At 35.2% G+C, this 19,801-nt stretch overlaps 1 protein-coding gene across 1 annotated transcript; it reads left to right on the plus strand.

The window, feature by feature from the left end:
* The first annotated feature begins 612 nt into the window (after nucleotides 1-612).
* On the plus strand, nucleotides 613-18,529 carry LOC101895699 (toll-like receptor 3). The gene is made up of 12 exons (XM_059131025.1): nucleotides 613-1,333; nucleotides 5,127-5,287; nucleotides 5,374-5,543; nucleotides 5,603-5,755; nucleotides 9,121-9,425; nucleotides 9,488-9,632; nucleotides 9,699-9,953; nucleotides 12,221-12,832; nucleotides 12,897-12,991; nucleotides 13,051-13,240; nucleotides 17,174-17,877; nucleotides 17,955-18,529. Exons 1-12 carry the CDS (start codon nucleotides 1,197-1,199, stop codon nucleotides 18,373-18,375), a joined length of 3,348 nt encoding a protein of 1,115 aa, XP_058987008.1. The 5' UTR covers nucleotides 613-1,196; the 3' UTR covers nucleotides 18,376-18,529.
* The last annotated feature ends 1,272 nt before the right edge of the window (nucleotides 18,530-19,801 follow it).

Consider the following 19,801-nt stretch of genomic DNA (forward strand, 5'->3'; position numbering starts at 1 on the left):
CGTCTTCGTATAAATTGTCTGTGCAGGTCCACGTTTTGGTATTGCCCTCATATAATGTTACCTCCATATATTCGGTATTTTAATGATTTTAGCTACATTATTCACTGATTTTTTTATTGTAATGCCTTATGACAAAGGTTGCCTATGCAGATCCACGTCGTCGAATAGACCCTAATACAACGACTACATTCGGTATTTTTAAGATTTTAACGGATTTTATTTTTTTTTTTTGAAAATTGCTAAAATCTTTATATTTTTATTGGAGGATGTTCAAAGTACGACCCGGTCGAACTTGCAGTTTTTTTACTTGTTAATATTGTAAACACACCTTTATTTACATTTCTGCACAACAACTTAACAATGCAGCAAATATATTAATAAAAAAATGCAACAAATTTTTATTAATAGAAAATAAAATTGTAAAAAATAATGTATTTTTTGAATTTTATAACACAAAATTCGTTTTTACATTATAAATTTAACCCTTTTAAACATTTCTTGTCATAAACATGCAATTTGACAACGATAACGTTGATAGCGGCCGTTTTGCCATACACATTTGCCGCACGTCAAAAATAAGATGGAACATAACACAACACCACACGCAGATGAATTAATTTAGTTGTTTTTTTTTTTCGTTAAATTAGTTGTTGACTAGTTTGGTATAATCTATTGTTAACTTAATAAGGAAAGAGAGTCACAAATAAGAAGGGAGCATTGATCTGGTGAAATAATAAAAGAACCGAAAAGAAACGTTGGTGTTAAGCAACGATAATCAAATATAACTCATTAATCAAATGTAATAACAGAAAAAAATAAAATTGCCACAAGTTAAAATTCCATTACCTTAATGTTGCAATTGTTTCGAGTGTTGTTGTGAAAGTGAAATTATTTTAGTGTTGTTGTTGTAAATATTTTGATAATTGAAAAATAATACCCATTTCAAGTCTTGTGTGTGTTTTTCTTATTAGAATTACCAGCGAAAGAAGAAGAAATTGTGTCTGAAAACAAAAGACTTAAGCCACAAACCTGTTGTCGATGACGCTTCTTTTTTTCTTTTCTTTAAACAAAAATGAGTCAATAAAAACACAACTTCGCTGTGAAAAAAGAAGTGATTTGGTTTTTTTGTAAAATATAAAAAATTTATAAATTGAGATTCATGCCTACGTCAAGAGTTTGAGTTCGACTTCATTACCATGTTGCGGCTGCATTCGTCATGTTGGTCTGTGACCTTGGTGGTATTCGGCTCGTTGTTGGTCTTATTGACCACCTTAACACCAGCCGTTAATTCCGTTTATGTTTATGGCGAACCAAAGTATAAATGTCCAGCCAGGTAAGTTGGGGTTTCTTTTTTTCTTCTTCTTATATTAAAAAGGAGGAAGGGAATGTAGAAGGTGTTTGAAAAAAAATAGAAATGTGAAGTGTAATTGTTTTGCAAAACCACGAAGTTATGATTTAAGACAACAACAAATAAAAAATTAATAAAAAAAACAAACTGGTTCAGCAACAGATACTTGTGAGTAAGAGATAAGAAACAACAATAATTCAAGGGGTTTTGCAAGTTTTAGGTAAATGTTTATATGGTTTTACACCCTCCACCATACGTAGTATGGAGGGTGTATTAAGTTCGTGATTCCGTTTGTAACTCATCGAAATATACGTTTTACACTCCACAAAATATATATATATTCTTGATCATTATAAAATTCTATGTCGATTTAGCGTTGTCCGTCCGTCTGTGGAAATCACTCTAGCTTCCGAACGAAATGAAGTAGGTTGATAAAATTTTACCCAAATGTATATTATGTCTGCAGAACTTTTGGTATTGAAAATGGGCCATGCAGGTCCACGTTTTGGTATAGCCCCTATATAATGGTACCTCACTATTTTCGGTATTTTGATGATTAAAACGACATTATTGACCGGAAATGTTTCAAATTTAGTATTTGAAGTTCGTAATGGATACTACAGCCTATGATAGGAAATTGTCTGTGCAGGTCTACGTATAGCCCCCATATAAATGTACCTCCCGATATTCGGCATTTTGATAATTTTTGCCACATTATTCATCGGAATTGCTTCAAATTTGGTATTTGAAATTCGTAATGGATACTACATCCTAAGACAGAAAATTGTCTGTGCAGGTTCACGTTTTCGTATAGCACCCATATAACGGTACCTCCCGATATTCGGAATTTTGATGATTTTGGCAACATTATTCACCGGAAATGTTTCAAATTTGGTATTTGAAATTCGTAATGGATACTACATCCTAAGACAGAAAATTGTCTGTGCAGGTTCACGTTTTCGTATAGCACCCATATAACGGTACCTCCCGATATTCGGAATTTTGATGATTTTGGCAACATTATTCACCGGAAATGTTTCAAACTTGTTATTTGAAGTTCGTAATGGATGCTACAGCCTAAGGCAGAAAATTTTCTGTGCAGGTCCACGTCTTCGTATAGCCCCCATATAATGGTACCTCGCCAGTTTCGGTATTTTGATGATTTTAACGACATTATTCACCGGAATTGTTTCAAATTTAGTATTTGAAGTTCGTAAGGGATTCTACAGCCTATGACAGAAAATTGTCTGTGCAGGTCCACGTCTTCGTATAGCCCCCATATAATGGTACCTCGCCAGTTTCGGTATTTTGATGATTTTAACGACATTATTCACCGGAATTGTTTCAAATTTAGTATTTGAAGTTCGTAAGGGATTCTACAGCCTATGACAGAAAATTGTCTGTACAAGTCCACGTTTTTGTACAGCCCCATATAATGGCACCTCCCCATTTTCGGTATTTTGATAATTTTAGATACATTATCCACACAAAATAAAATTTTGGAACGAATCTAAAATTTTAAAGTGAACTTTTCGTTGACGGGCACTTGCTAAAATTTCAAAATTTCAAATATCCTTGGGTGCAGATTTTTTTTAATTTTTTTTTTCAGAACGGAAATTGTGGAATTTTTCGGAATATGTTTATGCAAAGAATGGCATTTGACTTTTTATATCCTCAGCCATATGGCTATATCATTTGATACGGTCAAAACGTGCCTATTCGAAATAACAGTTTTAGACCCTAGGTCTCTTTGGACCAAATCCGTTTCAGGACAATTGAAGTCGATCTAGCGATGTCCGTCCGTCCGTCCGTCTGTCTGGCTGTCGATTTGCTTCAAACTTGGTATATCGTAATATTTTTGTTAAACTTAGATCGAGTTCGGAGATGGGCAATATCGGTCCACTCCTTCTGGTACCTCCCACACAAAAGGTCGAAATTTTCAAAAAATATATTTTTTTGCTCAGAATGAGAAACGACAATCTGATGTTGCTCCAACTTTGCAAATCCTAATATTTGCGCCAGTGCAAGGTCAGGTGCGAAAATGGACAATATCGGTCCACTCCATCAAGTACCTCCCTCACAAATGGTCAAAATTTTGAATAATTACAACTCTTATAAAATGTTATTCAAGAGTCCGATTGTTTTCAAATACCCCCACACATCCCAATATTTATGTTAAACGAAGGTCTGGTATTAAGATAGAATATATCGGTCCACTCCTTCTGTTACCTCCCCCACAAAAGGTCGAAATTTTCAAAAAATATATTTTTTTTTGCACAGAATGAGAAACGATAATCCAATTTTTCTCCAACTTTGCAAATCCAAATATTTACCTCAGTTCTCGGTCAGGTGCAAAAATGGATAATATCGGTCCACTCCATCAGGGGCTTCTCCCACAAAGGGTCAAAATTCTGAATAATTATAACTCATATAAAATGTGATGCTAGAGTCCGACTGTCTTCAAATTTCATACATCCCAATATTTATTTTAAACCAAGGTCTGGTGTTAAGATGAAATATATCGGTCCACTGCTTCTGGTACCTCCCCCAAAAAAGGTCGAAATTTTCAAAAAATAAATATTTTCTGGACAGAAAGGGAAGCAATAATCCGATTTTGCTACAACTTTGCAAATCCAAATATTTGCGTCAGTGCTAGGTCAGGTGCAAAAATGGACAATATCGGTCCACTCTATGAAGTACCTCCCCCACAAAGGTTCAAAATTCTGAATAAATATAACTCTTATAAAATGTGATGTAAGAATCCGATTGCCTTAAAATTTCACACATCCCAATATTTTTATATACTCAGGATCTGGTGTTAAGATGGAATATATCGGTCCACTGCTTTTGGTACATTCCCCAAAAAAGGTCAAAATTTTGAATAAAACACGAAATTAACATTCGATTCTATTTAGACTTGGAACATCTGAATATTTCCATTAACTCAGGATCTGTTAAAAAAAAAACTGTAGAGATCGGACCATTCCTTCTGGTACCTCTCCTACAAAGGGTCAAAATTTTGAATCTCCATGAAGGTCCTAAAACGCTAAATAAGCATCAGGTTCACTTTATATTTCACACATCCCATTATTTCTACTAACACAAGATCTGTTGTGAAGATGGGATATATCGGTCTACTCCTCCTGGTACCTCTAACACAAAGGTTCAAAATTTTGAATATCCGTGAAGCCCATTTGAAGGGAAATTAACATCCGATTCCATTCCAGACTTGGTATACCTCAATATTTCCATCAACACAAGATCTGTTATAGAGATGGTACAGATCGAACCATTTCTTTTGCTACCTGCCCACACAGGGTTTAAGATTTTGAAAAACAAAACTCTCAAGGAAAGCGAAATAAGCATTCAACCTCTTCTAATTTCACACATCCAAATAATTTTTCTGATACAAGATCAGTTGTGAAGATGATATATATCTGCGAACCACTTCTGGTACCACACCCACAAAAGGGTTACAAAATTTCAATATTTTTATCTGTCATAACTTGCGAAACAAGGGTTTTTTAAATTTTGAATTTTACAAGGAAAACTTATATTCCAAACGTGGATTAAAAAAATTATACCTCCGGACAATCGTTGTTTTTAAGACAAAAATGGTTGTTTTTGATAATCCCAGACTTTTTGGCTACCTTTAAACCTCTTATCTAGGAGTTTTATAATTAAATTTAATCCACCAATGTTGTTTTGATTTCTTTTTAAATTTTTTTGTGGTCCTTCCATAGACGTCCTACTAAAGATAAGCCATTACTCTTTTCAGACCCAAACTCATATTTCCCTGTGTCTGCTTTAATAACACCGACATTGGTATTTATGTGAGATGTGATAACACTAATCTGGCCACTTTGTCAGTGGCTATGCAAAATTTGGCTGCCCTGGAATTACCCGTGGAAGAGTTGATCATCAATAAAGGACATTTTGGTAGATACGATTTTCTTACTTCAGCAAAAAAAAAAAAAAAAAAAAAAAACATTATAAGAATCCATTTTTTTCTCATCCTATTTTAGAACGTCTTTTTGGTCCCTTGTTCTCCAAGGTTCAGGTGCGCAAGCTGACCATAACGGATACCCCAGTCAACACCTTGGATGATTATGTATTCTTTGGCATCAACAAGACTTTGGAAGAGCTACATATTGTCAATACGAATTTGGGTAGCATAACGCCATTGTCTTTTGGGGTAAGTGAGGAGCATTCAAATATCAAAAATAATTTGATAATTATTCAAAAATTTTTAAGGTCCTTGGAAAACTAACCCATTTGGAAATTGATAAACACAATTTCACTACGCTGGCCAAGAATTTATTTGCCGATCAATATATTGCCAATACGGTGACGGTGGTGAGGATCATTAATGGCCCGCTAAATGATTTACCCATTGAAACTTTTCAGGTAAGAACACAGATTAAGGATATTTTTTAAAGGAATCATACTAAATTCTAAATGACCTCCAAAGGCGATTTTTTGCAGATAATGTTTTATAAGGACATCCAAACGGGGTTTTTTAAATATATTTTTTTTTCTAAGGACGTGTAAACGAGAATTTTTTAAAAAAATTTTCTAAGATGCTCCAAAATTGGGGGTTTAAAAAAAATATATTTTTAAGGATCTTCTATCAAGAATTTTTAAAAAATTATATTTTTGTTAAGGATTATCAAACGTGGATTTTTTTAAAAAAATATTTTTTAAAGGATCTCCTAATGTGGACTTAAAGACTTTTAAGGACCTCATTTTTCTAAGGTCTAGGACTTCTAAGGATCTCCAAACGTAGTTTTTTTCTCATATTTTCTTCAAAGGACCTCCAAGCAAGGAATTTTTGAAGAATAATTTATTTTACGGCCTCCGAAAGGGGATTTGAAAAATCCTTATTTTGGTCATGGATTGTGTTTTAATTTTTTCTAAGAACCAGGATTAAAAAAAATATTTTGTGTAAGCGCGTGGATCTCTTAAAAAACATATTTTCAGATCATTAAAAAGTCCTGTATTTTCTGAGGAGAGGATTTTTTAAGAATATTGTTTGAGGTCCTTTAGAAAAATATTCCCTGGTTTTTTTCAAAGGACCAACATACCTCGAAACTTGGTTTTTCTCAAAGGATCAACGGACCTCTAAGCGAGGATTTTTTTAAGGACCGACAGACCTCCTAGAGTGGATTTTTTCAAAGGACCAACAGACCTCCAAACGTGGATTTTTTTAAAAATAATTTTTTAAAGGATTCCATATGTGGATTGTAAAAACAATATTTTTCTTAAGGACCCCCAAACGTGAATTATCAAACAGACGTGGATTATCGAAAGAATTGTTGTCTAAGGATCCCCAAAAATATATATTTTTGTTAGGGACTATCAAACGTGGGTTTTAAAAAAAATATTTTTTCTTAGGATCCCCAAACGTGGATTATAAAAACAATATTTTTTCTAAGAACCAAACAAAATGGATTTAAAAAAAATATGTTTCAAAGAAATTTTTTAAGGACACATTTTTCTAAGGACACACAAAAGGGGATTTTTATATATCTTCAAACGTCGTTTTTAAATATTTTTTTGGATTTTTTAAAAAATATTTTTTCCAAAGGACCTCTTAACGAGTATTTAGAAAAATTAAATTGTTGGCCATGGAGTATTTTTAAATTTTTTCTAAGGACTAGGATTAAAGTTTTTTTAAGGACGACAATCTTTAACATTTTTTTTCTGAGGATGTGGATCTTTTTTTATTTTTTTTTTAAAGATTATTATTTTTTTAAACATTTTATAATATTTTTTTAATAAAACTTTGTGATTTTAAAATATATTTTTTTGGATTTTTTAAAATATTTTTAACAAGGATCGAAAGAACTCCAATCGTGGCAAATTGAATATTTTTTGAATAGTTTTTCAAAGGACCTAGATATTTGATCCTTTACAAAAATATCTCCTGGATTTTTTCAAAAACTTCTAAACGTGAATTTTTTAAAGGACCTGCAGACCTATATTTCGACGTTTTTTTCTTTCAAGTCTTTCGCATTGGACTTTTCCAAAGGACAAACAGACCTCTAATCTGGGATTTTTTCAAAGGATGAACAGATCTCAAAATGCTTTTTTTTAAGGACCAACAGACGTCCTGACGTGGATTTTTTCTAAGGACCAACAGACCTCTAAACTTGGATTTTTTTAAAGAACAAATAGACCTCCAAACGTGGATTTTTCCAATGGACCATCAGGCCTCTTAGCGAAGATTTTTTTTAAAGGATCAACAGACCTCCAAGTGTGGATTTTTTTAAAGGACCAACAGACCTGCAAAAGTTGATTTTTTCAAAGGACGAACACGAGAGATTAAACGAGATTTTTTCAAAGGACCAACAGACCTCTAAACTTGAATTTTTTCAAAGAACCAACAGACCTCCAAAATTGGATTTTTTTAAAGGACCAACAGACCTCTTAGCGAAGATATTTTTTAAAGGACCAACAAACCTCCAATCGTGAATTTTTCCAAAGGACCAACAGATCCCCAAACGTGCATTTTTTCAAGGAATCAACAGACCTCTAAGCGAGGATTTTTTCAAAGGACCAAAAGACCTCCAAACGTGGATTTTTCCAAAGGACCAACAGACCTCCAAACTTAGCTTTGTTCAAAGGATCTCTAAATGCGTTTTTTAAGGACCAACAGATCTCTTAACCTGTGGATTTTTTTCAAAGCCTGGATTTTTCCAGGGCCAACAGACCTCCAAACTTGGATTTTTTCAAAGGACAAACAAAATTTCAAATTTGAATTTTTTTTTTGAAAGTATTAACATACCTTCATATGTTGATCTTTTCAAGGACCAATAAGCCTCAAAACCCGAGATTTTTCTAATAATCAACAGACCTCTAAAGGTGGGCTTTTTCAAAGGACAAACATACCTCTAAACGAAGATTTTTTCAAAGGACCAACGTGATTTTTTTAAATCACCAACATACTTGTAAATGTGGATTTTTTAAAGGACCAGCGGACCCCTTAACGTGCGGATTTTTTCAAAGGACCAGCAGACCTCAGACGGGGATTTTTGGAAAGGATATTTAAACTAGGATTTTTCAAAGGATCAACAGACCTCTAAACTAGGAATATTTCAAATTACAAAGTGATCTCTAAATTCATTTTTTTCAAAGGACCAACAGACGCCTGAACCCACATTATTTTAAAGGTCCAAAAATCTTCGATTTTTTTCAAAGGACCTACAGATAAGTGATCGCGGAGTTTTTCAAAATATTTTTGCACATTTTTTTTCAAAGAAATATATTTTAAAAATTGTATGGTCCTTCAAAAATATGATTAAGAAAGTTAAGATTGGTCCATTAAAAATATTTTTAAAAAATATTTTCAAGGACAGAGGTCAGCTGTTCATAAAGATCTGGTCCTTTGATTTTTTTAATTCATATTCAAGAACCTCTAAATGCGGATTTTTTTTTTTAAGTCAAAGGATCATTTCAAGGATAGCTAACCTCTTGACGTGGACATTTTCTAAAGGGGTTGTAAGAATACTTGCGGATATAATGAAAATATTTCTGAGGACAAAACGTGAATTTTTCCAAAATATTTTTTAGGAATCAATAGTGGACTTTTTCAAATTATCAAATTTTTTCTAAATATTTTTTTAGGAACCCATCGTGGACTTTTACAAAATATTATAATATTTATATATATTCAAATATTTTTTTTAGAGACTTTGTAACCATATTCCTAGAAGACTAATTTAAACATGTTTAAGGAACTAATTGTGTTTTCCCCCCTTTTTGTGCTTTAGCCCCTCCGCAAACTTAAGACCCTTGACTTGCATGGCAATCAGCTGGAAAACCTTAAACGGAATCAATTCAAAAATCTAAGAGAGTTGGAAGTGTTGGATATAAGTTTTAATAAAATCAAAAAACTTGAAGGTCAACATATTCAGGATCTGACCAAATTGGGTTGGTGTAATGCTTCGCATAATGCCTTGACAGAGCTGTCGCGTGGTGCCTTTGCCCGTAATGCTGTGCTGAAGGTATTGAATTTGTCATTTAATAAAATACAGAAATTGGATGCGAATAGTTTTCGTGGAATGCGATTTTTGAGGTAGGGGATTCAATTTTCATTTTTTAAACCAAAAATTTCAAAATTTTTCTGTTAATTTCCAGACGTTTGTATTTGAGTGATAATCGCATATCGGATGTGGGCAGAGGTACCTTTGGTGCGGTGGCCCGTATTGGTACCATTGATTTGGCGCGCAATGCTCTCAAGAAGGTGGACTATCAAATGTTTACCCAGCTGAATTATATTGAGGTGAGTTTGAGATTTATTAAAAAAATAATTATAAATAAAAATATATATATTTTGTTTTGATTTTAGATTTTAAACTTGGCTGAGAATAACATAACTTTGATAGAGAAAAACTCATTTAAGGATATTTACCAATCGGTCATAAATATTTCGCACAATGCCCTAGAAACCATCCAACCCAAAGCCTTTGAGAATTGTGTGAATATTACGGTATTGGATTTGAGTTTTAATCGTCTGAAGAATTTCTCCAAGGGAGTTTTCGATGAGACCACCTTTGCCACGGAATTCCAGTTGAGTCATAATTTCTTCAGTGATTTGAAGGATGTAAGTTGAAATCAGAAGGAGAATGGGGTAAAGTTGTTTGGCCTTTGGAAAAAAATAAGTAAAATAGTATCGATCGGTTTTGCTGGTAGAAACCATAAATTCCGATAAATTACATATTTATATCCGTTTTCTGGTTAGGAGACATATTTAAATATAGCAAGTTGTAAAGAATCTTGTTTCGCAAGTTATGGCAGATATAAGTATTGGAAATTGTGACCCTTTGTGGGTGAGGTACCTCAAGGGGTTGGCAGATGTATATCTTAACAACAGAACTTGCGTTAGTAAAAATATGTGTGAAATAAGGAAATAAGCATCCAATTATTTCCGATTTTATGACCGTTTTGGTTATTCAAAATTTTGACCTTTGTGAGGGAGGTACCAGAAGAAATGGTGTGATCTCTACCATCTTTATAGCTGATCTTGTGTTGATGGAAATATTGAGATGTACCAAGTCTGAATGGAATCGGACTTTATTTAAGCGTTTTATGGACTTCATGGCTATTCAAAATTTTGACCCTTTTGTGGGTGAGGTACCAGAAGAAGAGGACCTTTATATTCCATCTTTACACCAGACCTTGGTTTAGTAAAAGTATTGTTATGTGTGTAATTTGAAGGGAACCGGATGCTTATTCCGGATTTTATGATCGTTTTGGTTTTTCAAAATTTTGACCCTTTGTGGGGGAGGTACCAGAAGAAATGGTGCGATCTTTACCATCTTCATAACATATCTTGTGTTGATGCAAATATTGAGATGTGCCAAGTCCGAATGGAATCAGATATAAATTTCGTGATTTATTGGCTTCATGAATATTCAACATTTTGACCTTTTGTGGGGGAGGTACCAGAAGGAATGGTCCGATATATTCCATAATTATAGAAGATCTAGTCTTGATGAAAATATTGAGATGTACCAAGTCTGAATGGAATCGGAGGTTATTTTCGTGTTTTATGAGCTTCATAGCTACTTAAAATTTTGACCCTTTGTAGGGGAGGTACCCGAAGGAATGGCCCGATATATTCCATCTTCACACCAGACTTTGGATTAGTAAAAATATTGTTATGTGTGTAATTTGAAGGGAACCGATTGCTTATTTCGGATTTTATGATCCTTTTGGTTATTCAAAATTTTGACCCTTTATGGGGGAGGTACCAGAAGGAATGGTCCGATCTCTACCATCTTTATAGCAGATCCTGTGTCGATGGAAATATTGAGATGTACCAAGTCTGAATGTAATCAGATATAAATTTCGTGATTTATTGGCTTCATGAATATTCAACATTTTGACCTTTTGTGGGGGAGGTACCAGTAGGAGTGGACCGATATATTCCATCTTCACACCAGACCTTGGGTTAATAAAGATATTGAGATGTGTGGATTTTGAGGACAATCGGACTCTTACATCACATTTTATAAGAGTTGTAATTATTCAAAATTTTGAACCTTTGTGGGGGAGGTACTTGATGGAGTCGACCGATATTGTCCATTTTCGCACCTGACGTAGTACTGATGCAAATATTAGGATTTGCAAAGTTGGAGCAAAATCGGATTATCCTTTCTCTTTCTGTGCAGTAAATTATTTTCTTTGAAAATTTGCGGGATAGGTACCAGAAGGAGTGGACCGATATTGCCCATCTCCGAACTGGATTTAAGTTTGACAATAATATTACGATATAACAAGTTTGGATCAAATCGGATGCTCCATTCGAGAGTTATTGTGCACACCAGCCAGACAGACGGACGGAAGGCCGGACATCGCTTAATCGACTCCGAATGTTGTGAAACGGATTTCGTCCAAAGAGACCTAGGGTCAAAAACCGTTTTTTTATTAGACACGTTTTGACCATATGGCAGAGGGTATAAAAATTAGGAAAACAAAAGGGAAATTGAACCAAAAGTAGGATCCTGCTAAGATTTAAAACTCAGATATTAGCATCTTTCAGACGAATAACATGGATTAAAAAAATTCTGCGGAAAGCTTCAATTTGAGATATATGACTCAGATACTTCAGACCTCAAAACTCCAACTCAAACCTGATATTAAAACAGCTATGTGCAGCCTCGAATGGAAAAGAATAAACAATGCACACGTATTTTGTCCCTCTCTCTCTCTCTCTCTTTCAATTTTCATTTTCCATTGATTTGGCAGAGCGAGAGAGTCTCTTAACACTACTAATGCATACTTTTGTGAGAGAGGCTGTATTAAAATAATTCCCATTAGAATTGTAACGGATTACTTAACACCTCTCTCTCTCTATCTCTCTTCTAGGTCCCTCTCGAATATATGAGTGCCCTCAAGGTTCTGAATGTCTCGCACAACAATATTACAATAGTTCCCAAGAATACCTTCCCCAAGTTGTACGAACTACACACCATCGACATATCGCACAACAACATCAGTACCATTTTCAATGGTGTCTTCCAAACGCTCTTCTCGCTGCGTTTTGTCAATTTGTCTCACAACAGCTTGACCGAAATCAAATCGTCAATGTTCGGTACCATTCCCACTCTCCTGGAATTGGATTTGAGTCACAATCAATTGACAAATATTGTTCGAGGAGCCTTGGTTAAGTTGGCCAGTATGAGGTCGTTGAATTTATCGCATAATCGTTTGGAGAAACTTTTCCAAATTTCCATTTCACTCAATGAGCTGCACATAAGTCACAATCGGATAAGTAAGATTGCCCCTGGGACATGGCCGGTAATGAATTCCCTGCTCTATTTGGATTTAAGTCATAATCTGATTGGGGACTCTTTGGAGGAGAGTAGTTTTAGAGGCCTCCTGGTGTTGCAGAGACTGCATTTGGAGGGTAACGGCATAACTCGGCCGCCGGTGGAATGTTTGGCCGGCATGTCCACGCTGCAGTATTTGTATTTACAGGTGAGTCAATTCTGTCGAATTTTACTCAAGAAAATCCTCCAACTTCCCCTCACTGTTTCCTCAGCACAACAACATTACGGTTTTGGAAAAAAGTGCCTTTGGAAAATTGCCGGTCCTCTTCGAGCTGAATTTACACAACAACGGACTAACGGAATTGACGTGAGTATTTGAGATTCTTCATAAAAAATTTTCTCCACTTTATGATGGTTCCTTTTCAGAAAACGCTCCTTTGATGGCCTTTTGCAATTGCTCAACTTGAACATGTCCTCAAATGGCCTAAAAACCATACCCAATGAGGTGTTCTTTGGCCTGCCATCGTTGAGGAAATTGGATTTGTCCCACAACAAAATCAGTAAATTGGATAATAAGACTCATGGTGTCCTGGATGATCTACTGAGTTTGGAGGAGGTAAGGATAGATTTTAAGAATAGTATTTTTAGAGGACAAAGGCCCAAAGTCCTGTGGCATTTTTCAAAGGATTAGATAGATTAGGTAACAAGACTCATGGTATCCTGGATGATCTGCTAAAGTTGAAAGAGGTTTGGGGAGATTTTAAGAATAGCTTTTTAGAGGACCAAGGGCTTATATCCAGGGGTATTTTTCAAAGGATCAAAAGACCTTTTAACCGGGGATTTCCTTAAGAATATTTCTATTTCTATAGACCTCGAAATGTGCATTTCTTAAACATATTTTTAAAGGAAGAATGTTTTTTATATTTGTTTTCAAAGGACCTCTGAGTTTAAAAATTTTAAAAGAACAGTTTTTTTAAGGTCCTTCGAACCTGCATTTTGAAAAGAAGATTTTTTCAAAAGAACTTCAAATGTGGATTTTTTAAAAGAGTTTTTTCTTCTTCAAACTTGCATTTTTGAAAGGACATCCTTTTAAAGGGTCTGAAGGATTTTTTAAAGGATATTTTTTCAAGGGAGATTCAAACGTGGATTTTTTAAAGGGAGATTCAAACGTGGATTTTTTAAAGGGAGATTCAAACGTGAATTTTTTAAAGGAAGATTCAAACGTGGATTTTTTAAAGGAAGATTCAAACGTGGATTTTTTAAAGGGAGATTCAAACGTGGATTTTTTAAAGGGAGATTCAAACGTGGATTTTTTAAAGGGAGATTCAAACGTGGATTTTTTAAAGGGAGATTCAAACGTGGTTTTTTGAAGGGAGATTCAAACGTGGTTTTTTAAAGGGAGATTCAAACGTGGTTTTTTAAAGGGATATTCAAACGTGGATGTTTAAGGATATTTTTTTAAGGGAGATTGAAAGGAAATTTTTCTAAAGGCGATGAGGGGTTTTTTGAGGGAATATTTTTATGGCCTCAATTTTTTCCAGGGAGATTCAATTGTGGGCTTCTACATTTCAATGACCTCAATTGTGGATTCTCTCAAGAATAAGATTTCAAAGGACCTTCAAATGTGGATTTTCTTAAGGATGAGATTACAAATAATTTTTTTTTCAAAGGACCTCCAAACTGAAACTAACAAAACTGCAACAAAATCAAACTCCGTAATTTTTACATCTTTTTTAAATTTTATTGAATGAAAGCAAACAATATCGGAAATAGCATCAAATTTTAGAATATGTTTAGATTTGTTCGAATTGGTCACCCTTGGCACGAATTATGGCCTTCAAACGGCCAATGAAACCGTCACACGCTGCCCGAATGTTGCTCTGCGGTATTTTGGTCCATTCCCGGCGAAGCGCTTGCTTGAAGTGATCGACATTTTGGTATTTTTTAGTACCAACCTTGCTTTCCAAAATACTCCAGACACAATAGTCCAATGGATTGGTCTCCAGAGGTTTTGGTGGCCATTGTGGGAGTCTGGAAATGAAGCGGGGAAACTCATTTTATAACCATTCTTGGGTGGTGCTGAGTCCTGTTGGAATGTCCAAGGTCTGCAGCTAAAATGTTTGAGTGCCTTGGACACCCTCCAGAATATTTTCACGATATTATTCGTCATTTATTCTGATGCCACGGTCGATTAATACGAGCGGAGAGCACCCATCGGCTGTTATGGCAACCCGCACCATCACCAAGGCCGGCGCTCGAGTTCTGGTGGCCAACCGAAGGTGCACATTTTCAGCTGACCTCTTTGGCAAGTGAACACGATCATTTTGTTTGTTTACAAACTGCTGGACAACGAATGTTTTCTCATCGGAGACGGAGAAAACCAAATTAGGCAGTTCACCACTATCGGCCAAGCTAAGCAACTCTTTAGCTCTTTTGAGTCTAGTTTCTTTCTGTTGCGGTGTAAGTTCCTGCACTTTTTCGAACTTCAATGGCTTTACCCCGAGATTATTTTTCAATATTTGCCGGCCGAGTGGAATATTGCGATATGTTCAGCTCACGAGCCATTTTCGGCCACTGCAACGCGGGTTTCGATCCAGTCGCTTCTTTACTTATCGAACCATTTCTGCTGATGTTTCTGTTTTCTTTCATCCACTTCCTTGACGTCAGGCTACGCTACTAGACTACAACGGTAACAAGCAATGATACGAGACACAAACGAAACGAAACGCCCTAACGATAGCCACTTGTGGTTTTCCAGCCAAATATAAAGAAATCACGCTTCAATTCCATCACGAATAACTTTTTTTCTGGAGAACTCTCACCAAAATGCTTTTGTACTCTTGTAAACAATATAATGAGCTGTCACTGGAATAATTTAAAAAGCTGTCGGACGAGTGGCTTAGAAATGACACCAGCCTGAAATTGGTTCCAGTTTTTCATCTCACGCTGTAGTACCATACAGTATCATTTTAGAACTTTTAGTAACCTTAAAGTTCGAATCTCCAAAAACCAGTTGGTACATCTATACTGTATCAGTGACTCTCATTCTAGATTCTAGAATTCCAGGTCTTTCCGTTTGTCCAATACAAAATATTCAATGTTTAGTACATTTTCGTGCCTCTTTGTGCGAATTTCCATAAATAAAGCCAAGTTTAAAGGTCTTTGAAAAATATTTAGAATAAAAATCCACATTTGAAGGTCTTTGAAAAATACTTAAAATAAAAATCCAGGGTCCTTGAAAAATATTTTTTTAAAAAAATCTACGTTTGAAGGTCCTGGAAAAATATATTTAAAAAAAATCCACGTTTGTAGGTCCTTGAAAAATATTTTTTTTTAAATCCACGTTTGAAGGTCCTTGAAAAATATTTTTGAAAAAAATCCACGTTTGAAGGTCCTTGAAAAATATTTTTGAAAAAAATCCACGTTCGTTGGTCCTTGAAAAATATTTTTTTTGAAAAATCCACGTTTGAAGGTCCTTGAAAAGTATTTAAAATAAAAATCCACGTTTGAAGGTCCTTGAAAAGTATTTAAAATAAAAATCCACGTTTGAAGATCCTTGAAAAATATTTTTTTTTGTATAAAAAATCCACGTTTGAAGGTCCTTGAAAAATATATATTTTTAAATTATTTTAAACATTTAAAATAAAAATCCAGGTTTGAAGGTCCTTGAAAAATATTCTTATAAAACAAATCCACGTTTGAAGGTCCTTGAAAAGTATTTAAAATAAAAATCCACGTTTGAAGGTCCTTGAAAAATATATATTTTTTTAAAATTCCACGTTGGAAGGTCCTTGAAAATTATTTAAATTAAAAATCCACGTTTTCAGGTCCTTAAAAATAATTTTTTTAAAAATCCACTTTTGAAAGTCCTTCAAAAATATTTTTTTTATAAAAAATCCACGTTTGAAGGCCCTTGAAAAATATTTTTAAAAAAATTCTCGTTTGAAGGTCCTTGAAAAATATTTTTTTATAAAAAATCCACGTTTGAGAGTCTATGAAAAATATTTATTTTTTTTAAATCCACGTTTGAAGGTCCTTGAACAATCTTTTTTTAATTATTATTTTCAATATTTAAAATAAAAATCCACGTTTGAAGGTCCATGAAATTATTTTTAAAAAACAAAGTCCTTGATTTCTAAAAAAAAAATCACGCCATTGAATTTTTTAAAAATCCAGGTCCACGTTGTTTTTAAAAACTATTGAAAATTTCCAGAAACCCAGAAATGCTTAAGTATTTTAAAGGGTTTTTAAACATGATTTTCTTTAAGAACCATACGAGGATTTTTTCAAGGACCAAAGCAGGACTTTTTTATGATTTTTTTCTAGGAATATTTTAGTAAATTTCTGTAAAAACCAAATGAAGGTTTTATTGATTTTTTCAAGGACTATACGTGGATTTTTAATATAGATTTGAAGGCCAAACGAGACTTTTAGAACTCCAAGGGCTAATAGAACTTCAAGCTTGAATTATAGTTTTGAAATAATTTATTTCCAAAAACCATTGAATTTTTTTAATTATTGAAATATATTTTCCTCTTTCCTTTTACAGCTCAACTTGAGTCACAACAAAATCAGTTTTGTCACCAAAAAGACATTCCCCGAAAATCCCTACATTCCATATAACCTCAAATATTTGGATTTGTCCTACAATCAAATGCCAGTTCTGACCTATGACATTACGTTCGGAACGAAAAAGTTGCTGCGTTTAAATTTATCGCACAACAGCATCAATGAGCTACGTCGTGGTGTCCTGGGCAATTTTACTCGTCTTCAATATTTGGATCTCTCTAATAATGAGTTGTCTAATTTACAATCGGAGCCTCATCTTTTTGATTTGCCGATGAATTTAACGGAAATCTATTTACAAAATAATCAGTTATACCGGCTCAATTTTACCCAATTTCTGAGGAAGGAGGATCAGTTTAAAATCATTGATTTGAGAAATAACAGCTTGACGGAATTTCCACTTTCATTGGTGTGGAATTTGAAAAATGGCACAGATGTCCGGTTCCAGGGAAATCCGCTGCACTGCACCTGTGCTGCCAGGCCCATTAAGCATTATACCCTGCAATTGGCTGAGCTGACGGAAGACTTGAAAAATGTAACCTGTGCAACGCCAGCTTTGAATCGAAATAAATATCTAAGTGAGGTGGAGGATGAAACCCTGCAATGTCCAGAGGCAGATGAGCGGGAAATGTACACCGGATTGGAGTATGACAAACTGTCCGATGTTCGTTTCCGAGATATTGTGGTGTAAGTTTTTGGAATTAACTTCCTTTTTTAATAATTTTTAATTCCCTCTCTCTTTTTCTCTCTCTCTCTTTTTGCAGCCACAATGGCAACATCAGCGTCATTTGGTTTGTGGTCACGTCCAGAGATGTCGCTGATTTTATTGTCTTCATACGCGATCGCAATAACAACATTTTGTATCGTGAAGATTTTCTTTACAACATTCGCAAGGCCGACATTCCCGTATCGCTGTTCAGTGATAATTTCGAGTTGTATCGCGAGATTTGTATCATTTCCAAGGATAGCAATGGTGAGACGGGCAATTGGTTCCATGCCCAGTGCAATGAACTGCCACCACTGAAGGAAGAACGGCGTTTCTTCTTCTTTGCCTCATCGCCGTCACGGGGTCGCGGAATGAAATCCCGTTCAGCAGCATCACCGGCCATGTGGCGCCCAAATGTTCTGGTGATGTTTGGCAACCTTTTGTTACTCAAATTTGTGCTCAAAATGTGGTTGATATAATTGAGAGAAAATTTTGATTGTGATATTGAAAAAATAAGTCAACACTGCCACTAAAAAATAAGTACCTTCTTTTCTTTGATATTTTGTCTCCTTTCCTTTTTTCTTCAATTAAAAAAAATTGTTAATCCATATTTATTCTTTGTAAATATTTTTTTTGTGTAAATCCTTGTTAATACTCGCTAAAAATAAAAAAAAACGACAAAGGAAAAGAGAAAAGTTTATTTATCAATGCCTTCCAATGGATCTATGGATGTATGAATTAAAACGGGAGTAAGAGGGAGAGTCGTTTAGGAGAAGAAAAACAGGTCTTCTTTTCTTGAAGATCTGAAAGGGAAAAATACAAGGTGAAACTGCAACCAACTTCAGACTGCTGTCATTTCTAAACCACTCGTCCGACAGCTATTAAAATTATTCCACTGACAGATCATTATATTGTTTACAAGCGAACAAAAGCATTTTGGTGAGAATTTTCCAGAAAAAAAGTTATTCGTAATGGAATTCAAGCGTGATAGTGTGATTTCTTTGTATTTGGCTGGAAAACCAGAAGTGGCTATCGTTAGAGCACTTCAGCAGTTAAATGTGAATAAATCTTTTGTGTCTCGTATCATCGCTCGTTACCGTGATACTGGCAGCGTAGCCTGACGTCAAGGAAGTGGACGAAAGAAAACAGCAACATCAGCAGAAATGGTTTGAAAAGTAAAGAAGCGACTTGATCGAAACCCGCGTCGCAGTGGCCGAAACGAAACGGCTCGTGAGCTGAACATATCAAAATATTCGGCAAATATTGAGTTCGGATGAGCTCGGGGTAAATCCATTGAGCCATCCAAAAAGTGCAAGAACTTACACCGCAACAGAAAGAGCTAAAGAGTTGCTTCGCTTGGCCGAAAGTGGAGAACTGTCGAATTTGGTTTTCTCCGATGAGAAAACATTCGTTGTCCGGCAGTTTGTAAACAAACAAAATGGTCGTGTTTACTTTCCAAAGAGGTCAGCTGGTCGGTTGGTCACCAGAACTCAAGCGCTGGCCATGGAATGGTGTGGGCCGCCATAACAGCCGATGGTCGCTCTCCGCTCGTATTAATCGACCGTGGCATCAGAATAAATGCCGAATATTATCGTGAAGATATTCCGGAGGGTGTATTAAAGCCTTGGGCACGCAAACATTTTGACCGCAGACCTTGGACATTCCAACAGGACTCAACACCATCGCACTCAGCACGCGCCACCCAATTGGTAACAAAATGACGTTCCTCGCTTCATTTCCAGCGCACAATGGCCAACAAAATCTCCGGATACCAATCCGTTGGACTATTGAGTCTGAAGTATTTTGGAAAACAAGGTTGGCACTAAAAATATCAAAGTGAATGGGCTTCGCCGGGAATGGGCCAAAAATACCGCAGAGCAATATTCGGGCAACGTGTGACGTTTG

This window comes from Musca domestica, unplaced genomic scaffold (genome assembly GCF_030504385.1).
Source record: "Musca domestica strain aabys unplaced genomic scaffold, Musca_domestica.polishedcontigs.V.1.1 8, whole genome shotgun sequence".
NCBI classification, from domain to species: Eukaryota; Metazoa; Arthropoda; class Insecta; order Diptera; family Muscidae; genus Musca; species Musca domestica.